General features: G+C 37.2%; 1 protein-coding gene across 1 annotated transcript in view; it reads right to left on the bottom strand.

The window, feature by feature from the left end:
- Positions 1–897: 897 nt before the first annotated feature.
- The window catches only part of LOC306877217 (activin receptor type-2A-like), a 63,238-nt gene continuing 48,723 nt past the window's right edge, over positions 898–15,412 (bottom strand). Inside the window, exons 5-11 of the mRNA XM_079428838.1 lie at positions 9,189–9,332; positions 7,663–7,806; positions 6,967–7,100; positions 6,591–6,705; positions 5,530–5,668; positions 4,278–4,408; positions 898–4,183 (exon numbers count right to left, since the gene is read on the bottom strand). Coding sequence (XP_079284964.1) covers positions 3,989–4,183; positions 4,278–4,408; positions 5,530–5,668; positions 6,591–6,705; positions 6,967–7,100; positions 7,663–7,806; positions 9,189–9,332 — 1,002 coding nt within the window. The 3' untranslated portion in view covers positions 898–3,988. The remainder of the gene's footprint in view (positions 4,184–4,277; positions 4,409–5,529; positions 5,669–6,590; positions 6,706–6,966; positions 7,101–7,662; positions 7,807–9,188; positions 9,333–15,412) is intronic.

Below are 15,412 nucleotides of genomic sequence, written 5' to 3'. Positions count from 1 at the left end.
AGTTTTTGAAATCTCTTATCAGTTTAATGCATCCTTGCTAAATAGAAGTATGAATTAATTGGTCATTAATTTATTAAATGATCAAATATTAATAATTAATTTACTGAACATTACTATTAAAAATAATGTTACCTAGCTAAAACATTTTACATTTAGGGGAAGAGGGAAAATCGAAATCAAAATGGGTGTACACAGAATTAGGCCAAATGCTGACATCTAGTGGTGTGTTCAAACATAACAGCTATTCATCAAAGACCTATCAAGCTGGACAGTACTGATCCCAGCATCGAGAAAATATGCATGCAAGTATTTTCAGGTAAGTTCAGTGAGACACAGCACACATTTGAGAGCAGTCAGTATACTTTATTTGAGGGGAATAGTAGCATAAAATTTCATCTGTACATTATGTAACAATTACATCTGATCAGGCCCTGAATGCGTTAAATATTCGAGAGAAAGGTGGACAAAAATGGCATGTCCAGCACAACAGTAATACAGCTGCTCGCACCTAAAATGGAGAGTTTTGGTAAAGTGGAGACATTCACTCAATGGTGTAGTTGAGAAGAAACATGGTCACTGAAGACCAAAAAATTGTGTCTGAGAGAAAAGACAGAGAGAAGCTGCTGGTTGAATCCCAGGAGCAATACTTGCAACTCTGAACCATGTTGTCTGTCGTGCTACACTGTTTGTTCAATCTCTTGAACACTGTGAGTGGAAGTCTGAGGTAAAGGATTGATTCTTTAGTAGTGTTTTATCAGACCAGTAGCATCACTTCTCATTGATCCAGAAAAGAAGAATGACAGTTGGGCCATGATATAAATTAATAAAACTAAAATACAGATGTACAAAATTAACATTAAAATATTTAATAATAATAATATTTTTTTATTTGAGACATTAAAAAAAATGCATGCTCTTTTCACAATCTAAAACAACATTCATATGTACATACGGTGCATTATCATCCGAGTCTTCTACTAAACACGGGGCTTTTAAAGTTTGGCTTTCCATCTTATTCAACCTTCCTCCCAGATTCCCCAACTAGAAAACCAAAAACAGACAGGGAACAGGACAGCACCAAGTGAAAACACTCTACAGGCCAGCAGCAGTCACTCAGCTTATTGAATCATCTGTAGTGTTTAGTCAAAAGGGAATCACAAGAACCTCACGGAGATGCTCTCAGACCAGAGCGAACCAGGTACTTCAGCTTGATGTTATAAACAACCTTAAATGCAATGACCTTTGCATCTACAGAGTTCAACTGAGGGCCTTAAAAGATGGCACAGGCCCCTGTATTAATTTACCATCAGATGAAGTAAAACAGAATGAGCTGACTGACAATGCTACAGTAGAGACAGATAGAGAGCTTTCATTGAAAGGCTTGATTGCATACGATTGTATGGACCTGAACATTGTCAAATGCATCACACTGTAAAATAATTGTGAAAGCAAAATGAACCACTGAATTATACTTCACGATTTGTTCAGACAGGCAACAGAAATTAGATTTTGTATCAGACTCAAATCAGTTCAGATGTTTGTAGTCTGAATGGATGAAAAAAACAAACAAAAAACAAACATGAAATGCATTGTTTACAAACTGAATTCAAACAGCCATGTGGTTTGAAATCAGATTAAAATCAGGTTTTTACAAACCTGTGTTGAGTCTGAATGGTCAGATCAGATCTAAATACATTTTTCATTTTTTTGGATTATTTGTTCAGACAGGCAGCATATGATTAAGTATCTGATTCAAATCAGTTTAGTTGTTTGTAGTCTGAATGGGGGAAAGCACACATGAAATCAGACAATTTTTTACAAACCTGATGCAAATCACATGAATATGTGAATCAGATTTTCAGAAATGCGTTCAATTGTCAGTTCAGATCTCAATAAATGTGTCACTCTTTTGGGGTGCAATGTAACATTGAAAGCAAAATGAACCACTGAATCATATTTCAGGACTTGTTCAGACAAGCAGCAGAAATCCAATTTAATATCTGATACAAATCTGATTAATTGTTTGTAGTCTAAAAGGGGAAAAAAAAACCCCTCATAAAAATCAGATTTTTATCAGATTAATATCAGTTTCAGTGTGAATAGTCTGATCAGATTTTAAGCAGTTATCTGGAATAGATATTGACTACACTGTAAGAACAAATGAAGCAGATTTCTCGCAAAATGATTCTAAAGATCGGATTTTAAAATCAAATTGGATTCAAGCGCAGTGTGAATGAAGCCAAAGAGCAGCAGCAGAGAAGCTGTTCTTTTGAAAGACTCTTTCGGCCTGTTGACACAGAGTTACTGCATGTGTTCGGTCCCCATTACAGCATATTATTAGTTAATACTCTCAGACAACCGGGCGTCATAACATATGCATAGCCTGACGTCGACTTCAGTTTGTGATGTACATTATGGTCTAAGCAAACTGCTAGGCGCTTGGATTTTTACCACACTGGAAGTGGCCTGTGAGCTGTGAAACAGTCCCTGCTTAGGATGTTATTGCACATAATATGACAACATTAACAAGGTGTTATATTAAGGGCCCTTGCATACATAATACAACAAGGGTCACCAGAATGGCACCAGAGGGCTCAAAGCAAAGGGAAACGCTTCCTGAGACATACTGAGATACAGTTCTTGTAGAAGTGTGTAGAAGGTCGCCTGGCTACTGATCTGAAACCAGTTTGACGGGTGAGTTCGGGCTTCATGAGGAGACTGGCTCAAACGCAGCGCACAAGAAATGTCTTCTACTCGCAGCACGACAGACGTGGACAGAGAAGACCGTAGAAGACCAAGATTGGATGATTCCAAATGGAAATGAAACAAAAAGAGTGACGCCCTGAAGACAGGAAATACTTCAGGTTAACCAATAATGAAGGGGTTTCCATGACTGCTAAAGGGATCTCATGCACAAGCTCCACATGATAAAGGTTTGAAAAGCTAAGAAAATTAAAAATGAACCAAAAAAAAAAGCGAAAGAATTGAAAACAAGGCATGCACATACGTCAATGTTGTGAGGACACCGCAAACCTATATTGGTAAGTGCTTCTGTATTATGTTCACAAAATTCATATTTTCAGGGATTTTTTTCTTCTCAACAGGTGTCGATAAAGGTCAAAATTTGTTTTAGCAAACAAACGATCACAATGCTAGAAACAAAACAAAAGTATCACATTTTAAACAGCAGGGCAACACAGAGAACAACTAAAAGAAAGAAGGCAGAACACTGGTTTATGAATGGCCATCGTTTCTTGGCATATTCTGTCATATAAAAAAAGTTTTCCCCGTATTTAAAAAGCTTCCGTGCCAAATGGAGGTCATCGAAAAGCCTCTTTTTTTATATCATATAGTTTTACAAAACAAACTTATTATTAGGATGAGAAACTGAGGTATACCTTGTCGAGAGGTTGGTGGTTATCTGACAGAAACTCTGAAAGCTTTCAGAGGAAACACGTGTTGATTTGGGTTGTATCGTCACCCTTTCTGTTGATATCTGTACAGCAGCGTCACACTACACATTCAAAGCTGTTTCTTATTGGCATTACAATAGTCATTCATACGAACACATAAAATGTGTCTTTTTTTACATGGACGTTGCCCTTTTTTATACTGAAATGACACGAGCGCTGTGCTGCGGAGGAGTCTCGTTTACACCGTGATTGGAAAAGTTTATTCTCCGAGCAGAGAAACGACAACAAAGAGGTTCGTTTTTGATGTCGGCTTATAATCCATCCGTCCTTACCAGAGCGCCCCGTGGTACTAGTTTATATATACATAACACATACAATAACGTAGCTGGCTCCAGGTAAACCTGTATTAAACCCAGATTCGGCACAAAATGCATTGTCTGCATTTGCTCCAGCCGTAAGTACAGGACGATCATCCAGAATGTCTGAAGCCAGCCGTCAGAACAGCAGTCCACCACCATCCCCGACACGTCTTTTCTGTTCGGTCAGCCCGCAATTCACATGCTGATATCCTCTAGTCATAGGCTGGACTCCTTAGGGGGATAGTCCACGTTGGTCACCATTGTTACAACGGTGACTATTTCCTCTGGGGAGGAGACGCTGGTCTGCCGCTGCATTTGGATCACACGTTCCTCGACACAGCCTGCAGAGAGACGCGCCTCAGCCTCGTGGTCCCAACACTCCTCTATAGTCTCGCACAGCATGGCCAGACCCTGAGAGACAAATTGAACGTGTTTTATATCAAGTATAATATTCACTTCATTAAAAACTTCAGAGTAGCGGTACGGTTTAATGATGATTACGTACCGGATGTTTCTGCCAGCACTCCCTGAGAGTGGGCCGAAGCTTTTTGTGGACCACCACCTCCTGCATGTCCTCTAGATTGGGGTGTTGGCCCACCTCCTCCTCAAATGGAAGCATGTACTCATCCACTGGACCTTAAGAAGCAATAAACAAACATCTGCTCAGGAAGTTCTACCATTGAGGGGTAACAGACGTTTTCAAACTAAGGTCCAGAGAACCCAGGGGTAAAAGGGGTACACAGAAAATTTGCACAAAAAGTTTTTTAAAGAATGTCTAAATTTATGTTAACTTTAGACATTAGATAAATGTGGTAATGTAACCATTTTTAACATTTACTAAATTATTACCGTTTCATTTTTGATTATCAGCCCTAGTTTTTAATAATTTTGAGCAGTATAAAAATAATTTAAGATCTTTTTTTTGTTGGGAAAAGAATGTGTTCAGCTGCAAAAATGAAAATTGTGTCATCATTCACGTTGTTCCAAAACTGTATGACATCCTAATCCAAATAAGATATTTTGAAAAATGTTGGGAACCAAACCATTTCTCAAAGTATCTTTTTACATTTCACAGAAGATGTCAGGCTCTTTCAGGCTTTGAAGGACATAAGAGAGAGGAAATTATGACAATTTTTCATTTTTGTATGTACTTTTAGTGGCTCTTGGCATTAAAGTTTTTAAAAACCCCTGGGTTAGAGTTTTGATGGGAGAATAAGAATACATATTTTGCCATGCCCATCAAAAATGAAATGAAATAATTGCTGATAAAAACTGAAACACCCAAGATAGGATAAAATATTTCAACATCAAAAAAATAACATTCTTCTGCATTATCAACAGAAATGCCAAACAAATGAGGGAGAAGACACTTTGGAGAAGAGGTAGCTAGACAGAATGCCATTTAACCACCTGATCTGCCATCATACTCTGTCATCCATTCAATCCCATCATGCACTGCCCTCAATGAGGTCGTCACACATGATGACCCTGTCACAATAGCCCCTGAGGTCTGTTTCACTGTCCACTCCTGATCAACATTGTTCCATTAGACCAGACACCAATAATCAATAATAATGAACTTATTCAGGCCCAAGTGACAGGAAAACATACTGGAAATGTGTTTGTGTGATCAGGGAGTGCTGCCAGACCACATTAAACTCAAATGTCCATCAAATTTATACTATAAAATAACAGATATAACTGCACAGATTGATGTCAAAATGGTCTACGAGGAACAGCAGCTCACGTATACGTACCATCAGATGCAGTGCAACGGGCCGCCAGCTCCCACAGCACCAGTCCCACCGCATACATGTCTATCCTGAGGAAAGCATTTCGCTGGAAGTTGATGGCCCCTTCCAACACCTCGGGGGCCATGTAACGTCTGGTTCCCACCTGCAGCGCACAGAGAGACCCCCATCTGGTTAGCATGACAGTTTAAAATGGAACATGTACATGCATATAGTATGCCTTGATGAGTAGCGAATCATGGGCAAGGGTCCAGCTGCCAGAGCAACTATTACATTAAAGTATATGAGAACGTTTCAATGATCTAGATACACACCAACACTTGAACATGCCAGTAATAAAACACTGTATATGTAGTGGGGAACTACCAGCACTTCATTATCAAGTGAATAGTCGTAGAAGTCGTTCTACAATCTTTCTGCTAGCACTACAGTCAATTCATTCATGGTTTAAATATGGAGGGCCCATCCAGCTGTGATTTATAGCCTAATAACAAAACAAAAAGTTGAATTTTATATTTGATTTCTTTTGTATTTAAATAAGTTACTGAATGTTTACCTGAATACTTTCAGACTGCTATTAAAATGTGAAAAACTTCCATTTAATTTGCATCCTAGTTCTATTATTTTAATTGTTCTATTTGTTCATGATTTTATTACCACCTGTTTACTTGAATAATTGCTTGGAAAAACTTCAAGATGTGATTACTTAATTGAAAAACCCTTGAAGGCAACATGCCATGGTTTTAATTGAATTTGTTAGCATTTATATTACTACTTAACTGTTTGCACAAAAGACTTTTTGTGCTCAATAGCATATACATTTTTGTTGAGGTACTGAGAAAGAAATTTCACTGCTGATATGGTATCGACTACTGACATTTTGGTGTCGTGACAAGTCTTTTATATAGGCAGCACATTAGGTTTTGAGATACAGTCTCTGATACACCTCTATAGAATCATATTCATATTTAAACACACTTCACACAGCCAACCCTCGCACAAAGGGCGGCACTTTACGATCAGCACAAAGCTTTAAAGGATCTGAACAGTTGTCTTTCAACACTTACCTGCCCATGTGTGTCCCCAGCTGACTTTCCTGCCTCAAACCTCAAAGCCAGACCAAAGTCAGCTATGCAGGCCGTCAGGTTAGACTTCAGCAGCACGTTCTTGCTCTTAATATCTCTGTGCACATATAATACAATTTTAAGTAAGTAAAAAGGTTTAAAATGCTCACAAAGATCCTTTCAATCCTTTCAGCTGTTTTTGTCTCTATAATGAAAGTCAGTGGGGTCCAAAACTGACTTTCATTGACTTTCACTACATGGGCAAAAAAAATCCACCCATTAAAAATGTGTTCCCGCACAAGAAAGCAAGTTATACAGTGTTTTCTGTTCAATATATCCAATGACCATACTGGTTCTTAAAGAGCTGCACATTTCTAACCTGTGTGCGATGGCTGGTTTGTGTCCGGGGAAGTCAGAGTGCAAGTAAGCCAGTCCCCGAGCCATGGTTTGAGCGATGTGACACAGCTCATGCCACGTCACTACGTTTGCCTTTAGGTAGTCCGTTAGGGAGCCCTGCAAAGAGACAGCACAGAAAAAGTGCTAAAAACTAAAAGTATAAACTCAGTAATAACACTGACTGTGGATACTTTGGGTGCTACCATGTCACATATTGACTCGAAAATCTTGAATAATCTTTTGATTAAAATTATTTATTTCACATAATTGCATCCTACCAGGTATTAACATGACAAATAAAAAATGTTTCTTTTGTAATGTCCCTTGAGAACATATCAAACAGAAAACCTTCATAACAAAATTGAAAAGTTATGGATAGATGCATTTTACTACATCAGTAGCATTCAAAAAGCAGCCAGTTCTCTTTCTCATTGCTTCTCAGTGTTCAGCAGCTGGGATTGATAATTTTATAAAGCATAAATTAAAGTATCTAGTATGATGTCCAAAATTTATATAAATAAATAATAAAAAAACTTTTTGAAGTTTATTAGCATTATTTTTCAACATTTGAACAATAATACAGCACGTAATCCCTGCTGATTATCATAGCAGAAATTAATTTGCAAACTTTCAGAAACTAAAATGGATCTAGAACGTTTCTGCGAATACATCTCCACACCTTCTCATGGTAAACTGTGATGAGCCACAGCTCAATGTCCAGGTTGCTTCCTCTCTTCTCTGCCCCGATGAATTGCAGAATGTTTTCATGCCTCATGCCAGGGAGATTGTAAATGTCATACTCATTCTGCCATGACAGCTTGTCCTGAGAAAGACAAAGTACATAGTTATTACAGCACACCAGCATGCTGGGCAATCCCTTAAAAAAAACACTGTGCTCCAACAGAAACACTGATCCAGCAGTAAGTCGACAGCATTAGGGCTGCTAACTGACCATTCAAACAATTGATACGAGTTACAGAGCTTTAGCTAACATTCACAGACAACTCACATTATGTAAGTAAGCAGTAATTTACCAGAGCAAATTATTACAAGATTGATTGATGGATGAGACAAATGATTTCCCTCACACCAAACTCTAAGCTGTGGAGCGAGACAGCTTCTGTTAGCTCTGTTTCTACTAAGGATGTACATTTTTATTTCATGACATAAATATTTATATTTTTACATATTTAATTAATGTATATTTAAGGAAGGAAGTCTCTTATGCTCACCAAAGCTGCATTTATTTGATCAAAAATGGAGTAAAAACACGGTCACATTGTGAAATATTATTGCTATTTAAAATAATGATTTTCTATTGTAATATATATATTAAAACATAATTTGTTCCTGTGATGCAAAGCTGACTTTTCAGCAGCCATTACTCCAGTCTTCAGAGTCACACAATACTTCAGAATTAAAATATGCTGATTTGGTGCTCAAAATCTTTTATTTGTATTATTAATGTTGAAAGAACTTGTGCTGCTTAATATTTTGCAGAAACAGTCATACATTTTTTAGGAATCTTTGATGAACAAAGTTCAAAAGAACAGTTATATGAAATTGAAATCTTTTGTAACATTATAAACCTCTTCACTGTCACTTTTGATGAATTTAATGCATCCTTGCTGAATACCAATTTATTTTAAAAACAGCGCCCACTGAACACCGTTCTGTTCATATTCTGTTTAAAGCCATAGTTAATTTTAAAAAAGTTACAATATTTATTTGACAAATAATTATATAATGTATAACTAATATATATATATATATATATATATATATATATATATATATATATATATATATATATATATATATATATATATATATATATATATATATTAATATATATATATATATATATATATATATATATATATATATATATATATTAAACATTGACATATACAGCTTTGACAAGATATGTTTGAATACGGAAGATGTATAGTTTTCGGTTCATATTCTGTTTCATACGATTGCATCTTCTTAGCGGTCAAGTATCATTAATTAGAAATATTTTACAATACTCTCAAATTCAGTTGTGTCTAAATCACATTATGTGCTAATGTTGTACATGCAGTGCACATACATGTACTTCACAGGCCGACACATGGCTCAGCTCTACGTTTGGCTGTGTAATGGTTTAGGCAGGTTAGATTAACTCATCAGCTTTAGGAGCTGATTCTCTGGTCCGCGTGGTACCTGAATGGGGAAAATCTTCACTGCCACATAGTCATTGAGCAGCTGAGCTTTCCACACACAGCCAAAGCGCCCCCTAGCTTTGATTTCCAACAACTGCAGTGGCTTCTGGACCAGGGTGGGAGACGGTGGCATGGGTCCAGGGTCCTGCAAGACAATAAATAAGGAAGTGTAAGCCATTGGGTTGGTTGAACAGACCATCTGTAGGTGTAATAACTGCTGTAAGACTTCATCACTATGGAGACCATAGTCACCCAGCTCTTTTCACAGCAACTCTCTAAATCTCAAGTTGGCTGTGCTGATTTCTGAACAACTTACGCATTGCCATCACTAACCACCATAAGGTTATTTCAATAAGATGCGTGTACAAAGAAGGGCTATTCAAAGTGGCCATTACAGAAGGACACCATAAGGAAAGAAGACCCTGGATTAACCCATGACTCTTTAAAAAAAAAAAAACCCACTCTGTTACGTTGATTGCTGGTGCCACTGGTATGTTTTGATTCCCACTTTAAAGGAGTTAAGGGTTGGTTCATGCTAGATTTTATATTCAATTTCATATACTTCCATTCATTTACATGCAAACGAAGGGTACACAAGCACATGCAAAGATTTTGTCTTCTGCTACACAATAAACTCTGACCTGTGAACTGGCATAGAGAAAATCTGTTTGACCAATAAAGGTTTAAAACATCCAACATTTTTCAGAAATGGTGTTTAAAGAATAATGTTAAAGTGAACAAAATATTGTTCATTCTAAAATTATGCACATAGTTTTTAAATCACATCCGGTCTAGCCGCAGAAGTTCAAATTGGATCCGAATTTTCCGCATACGCACATGATCGGAACTCCACGCAGCTCCCGCACTACTCTCCATTGGAAATGAGTGACTTTCGGTCTGTCGCTTGTCATTCGTCGGAGATAGAGGAAAGGCGGTTTTTCACTTTAGATGCTGCGGCGTGACACGACAGCTATCGCGTCTGGTGTAGACAAGGTGTCTGTGTGTGAGCAAAGAAAACGATCAGTATAAATATAACGATCAGTATACTATACCTCGCACATCATGCGATGTGGCTATCGCGGATGCGAACGATATATTGTGCAGCCCTAGAAAATGATTCATTTGAAATAGAAATCTTTTGTAACTTTATAAACGTCTTCACTTTAAATTGATCATTTTAATGTGTCCTTTCTGAATAAGAGTATAATTTATAAAAGTATAATTTCTTTCAAAAACAGAAAAAAAACCCTGAAATGTTTTGTTAGTGTAAGATAAGTTCAAAACAACAGTTTCAGTTCAGAAGAGAAACTGCATGAATTTAAGCCATTAATCACCAACAATACAATTGTTACTATCGTAAGAAAAAAAAATAGAAAAAAAATAAATAAAACTTGAAGTAAAATTAGCACTTTACAATGGACCACACCCATTGTTTTAGGAGAAGGGAAGTGAAAAGAGTGTAAGCCCAGCAGAAGACCTGTTCATTGCATTAGGATTGTAACAAGTTGTGTGAACACTGAGGGGTCTCGTATGACCATTATAAATACTATTGTGACAGATAACTTATATGAAAAAACATGCAAATAATACTGGTTGTGGTGATGTGTTAAATGGGGTAAAGGTGGACCATGTCATGCAGCTGAACTGCATAAAGCTTGGACAGAAGGGGCTTATGGGAGTTGCAGTTCAGAGCTTGTTAAACACAATCCATAGCTTCTGTAAGTGGACCACAGAATTGATAAGCAGCTGACCTAGTTTGTGGGTGCCGTGAAAGACACTGGCATGCCATTACACCTTGAAGGCTTGAACCTTTCTGACCATGCCTCATGTAAGCAGAGACCATTTAGTAGTTCATCTAAATGTATGAGAGTGCACTCAAACCTTGTCTTACACCCAACATGACCTTTTCTGACCAATTACCCTTTGTCAGCAAAACACAATAGACTGTTTCCCGCTTATCAGATAAGCTAATCCCAATTATTCAAGTGAATCAGTGCAAGAAAGCAATATAGATGGCATCTGCAGGCACGGATCCAACCCCTGCGGATGTGCTTGCTGTACTTGGCATACAATTCTCCTAATCCTCAACGCAAAGAGTGAATCCACAAATTTCACATTCAAATTTTTTTTTGCAATATATAAATATAAATAGATACAATACAATACATAGTAATACATACAAAAATGAATGAATAATAAATAATTGTTTTTCTAAATAAAAAAAAAAGTACAGATATGTGTTATATAAATACCTAATGTGTTTATTTATAGAAGATAAAAATATATAAAATATTTAGAAATGCACATTAAAACAACAATTTGTTTAATTAACAATGCCACACTGCAACACTTTCTTTATGGTCCAAAAACCTTAATCAAATATAAGCAAAATATAGCTGGAAGACAAATTACCCGAATACAACCTACTTCCCTTTGTTAGTCGTAAGTGCTCGAATAGAGAAAAAAAGAACTTCATTTGGCCTCCTTTTGAAACAAATGCCCAATAAGTAGGTAGGATGAAGAAAGACTGTCCACAGAGCACCTGCTGGATTTTGGTTTGGAGTTCAGGCAAAAGTAGGACAAATGCAGAACAGGCATGTTTTTATATGTGGCCTACATTTCCAACTGAACATGGGGGGGAAGGCACGGTTGTTCTGAACTGAGACTACTTAGCATATGGATCTGGGTTGTTAAGTAACTTTTTCCAAGTCCTCAAGGAAACAAATGCTGGAGAAAAGTACATTGCATGACTGTGGGTGGGTGGAGACAAGGTTAAAGAACAGAACATCCATCACGCAGAGAAGAAAAACACGAAACGGTGAGGACGCAGGTGGGAAAGCAATTACTTTTGAGATGGCAATGCTTTGCTGTTACACAAACCGAGAGAGTCGACACGTAACGAGGGAGGATGGAGGTACGGGAGGGACTGAGCTCCTGAGGGGGACAAAAAGAAAACAACCCTCACCCTGACCTCACACACCTACACCCACACGGGTCAGGTTCATGTTTACTTTTCCATTTGCCTAAACGTCAGTCACTAAACAGACACCAGTCATAAACATGATGACAATAGGTCTTACGGGAAGCATTTGCCCCTGAGGCAACGGCCGTGGATGGAGGCACAGATTGACATTTTTAAAGCATTCCTTTTCTAAAATAGAGAAAAAGAAAAACAACAGGTAATTTAAGAGGGCTATCCGTCTACCCAGATGCCTGTGGCAGATATAGTATGTCAGAGTGCAGGTTACTGGAGTTGCTTGGTTTATTCAATGCCTGAAAATGAAGAGACCAGTGGAAAAAGTCCAGCGGTGACAATTGTTTTGCATGTGACTTCTATGTGAAGCATTCATACAGGTATTTATTCATACCACTGATGTCCTTTATTCTCATTTCTCAGCCTATACTTTGAATAACTGGCTTTAAAAAAAAAAGGTAATTTAAGAAATACTTAAAGATATGTCATTTGCTTTAATTTATACACAAACATTCTGTATCAATCAGGTCACATTCAGTTTGTTTATTAATTCAGCATACGAGGACAACTCAAAGGCTGTATTTACACTGCAGGTCTAGATGACCAATTCCGATTTTGTGACTATATCCGATTTTTTTAGACGACATGCTTGCATTTCTTTTAAAAGTGACCCGTACCCGATGTGTGCATTTTACACCGCATTTGGTGAAACAAGCCAAAAATAGCATATGACATCACAAATCAATTTGAATAGTACATTGAGTTTAATTTATTGACATGGTATTCATATAGAAACGTTTTAATGCAATAGTTACATCTACATCAAAATAATTACATAGCTAAGAACAAATTCTTCAGGATAGTGATGTATGCAGCTCTGCTGAAAGCTTGCGAGTGGAATAATAATCTGTGGTAGATATTGTTAAGCATGTCACATTGTCTGTGTTTTTTTAGTAATTATAACCAAATGCGTCCATCGGTGATTGTATATCAAAAAGGCAGGGACATGTTTGTGTGCATTTTATTTTGTGGTTTCAATGGAACGAACAGGACTGAAGCGCTTGTCTGTGCACAAGTGCTCGTCACTGACAATAGCAGCAACGAGCACTCAGTGTGATTTCAAAAGCAACACATTTCAGCCTCAGATCGCCTTTTATTTAACACAAACGAACAAAATTAATACTCTGCTACTCAACTAGAATTAATTTCTTTTTTTTTTTTTTTTTTTACAGGTATGTCTGTACCGCAAAATGTTTTAAAAAAAACTCACTTTGCAATGATGTAGGAGTCACATTTACAGGGGAAGATCTGATTTGTCCGCTTACACAGCAGGCGCAAATGCACGTATCCGATTCATATCGGATTTATTTCCACATATGATTGAGGCCTGGAACCGATCGGAAAATATCGGAATCCATGTGACTTTTTTCTGCTTACACGGTCGTGGGCCATATCCGATCTGTGCCACACGGGAGAAAAAAAAAAAAATTCTGAATTGGGTCACCTGAACCATGCAATGTAAATGCGGCCAAAGATGTGGCTTCGTTATTTTGTGATATGTCAAATACCGAATATTAAATAATGAATATTGATTCATGTCTGAATAGTTTTAATACATTGAATAAATTAAACCTTTTTTTTTATTGTTAGGACTGTTATTAAGTCTACTATAAATATGTATGGGAAAAAAAAGATTTATCTCACCTAACAGAAAGCCACCCTAAGGCCCATGACTGTTTACCAAGACTATCCTTTAAGAAGAACGCATAGAATGCATCTGGGATAACTTGAAAATTTGGGGCCTTGAAAATTTTGTGGGTTTTTGATCTCTTGTGAATTATTTATATACAGTAATTAATTTGGAAGACACATTTAGACCAAAGCAATACACAATGGTTTGCTGTAACAAATGGAAGCGTAGGCAGCATATATACAATGCAATGCAGAGCTAAATCCTAACAGAACTAAATTGACTTCTTAGTGCCAGAGTGTTTCTTATCAGTACTGGCACACAGGGGGATAAAAGCATCAATGTGATGTTTTGTATTAAACCTTCAGGATGGACTAAATCTCAAGAGGAATCAGGGAACAATCTTTGGCTCCAGAAACACTGAATGACCAGTTGATTTCCTTTACTTGGTCTTGGGCTGCCGAACATTACTGTTCAATCACCCTCTGGGAACACAAAGCGATTTAAAAAAAGTTTTAAAAGGGCAACATCTTACACTTTTGCAGAATTTTATTTCCCCACTGAGGTCCACTTATAATGTTAGTCAAGGTTTCCTGGTCTAAAAGTTAAATATCCTGGTCATAATTCAGTTTTTCCTGACCGTTTTCAACTTTTTTTCTAGCCCCAAGAAAACAAGAGTTAGTGTGATATAGAAAGCGATTTCTGAAAGAAAAAAAACAAACAACAACAAAAACAGTATAATCTATATAATCACTATACCACTGCATTGCTCGCTGGGAGGGAAAAATACAGTTTTACATAACATGACCCTTTTAAAACTAGCAAGGCAAAAAAGCACATTCATGCAAATGTAAATACAGCTCAGGACTCATCAGGGAATAATCTTAGTTCATTCCAGTTTTTAAGAGCTTTGCCTCTCTGGCCAAAACTGCAAATGAGTGCTGCAGAGACCCACAGCCTCACAACTTTCAAAAGTATCAAACCACTGATTTTTCATGTGTATCTTGTGTGTGCTGAAACGGAGAATGTCCAAGGGGTAACACTGATGCAATGTGACCGATTGCCATGAATCTTTCAATATGACTGCAAATGTTTTATAGGTTAAGTACAATAAAAGCACTTTAAGCTGTTCTCCATTCCCACATTCATAACATTCATCTTTGCATACATTTGCTGCATGCTTGGAGACGTGCATTTTTAACCTCAGTACTGCCATTTTCCCATGCACCTAAATCAAGGGATCTCTGCCTGAATCCCCTGAATCAGAGAGGATTTTGTTTTTGTTATCCGTGCACTGAAAGTCAGAACATCACAGATTGATGAGGCAATGTGCAGGGATAAACGCAAAATAAAACCAGTGGGATATTATAGGAAAATGTGCTAACACAAACAAAGGGGTGCTTTTGATAGCAATGAAGAAAAGGTTTAAAAAGAGGATCCAACATAATCTTGAAAAAAAAAAAAAAAAAAAAAAAAGAAAATAGATGAATGAGTCAGGCTTCTCTTACCTCTATCATTATATGAAAGGCGTGCTAGTTGAGGAAGGAAAGAGGAAATCAAG

This window comes from Barbus barbus (genome assembly GCF_936440315.1).
Source record: "Barbus barbus genome assembly, chromosome: 11".
Lineage (NCBI taxonomy): Eukaryota > Metazoa > Chordata > Actinopteri > Cypriniformes > Cyprinidae > Barbus > Barbus barbus.
The sequence above is the reverse complement of the archived record's forward strand: the minus strand, read 5'-3'. Positions and strand labels throughout refer to the sequence as shown.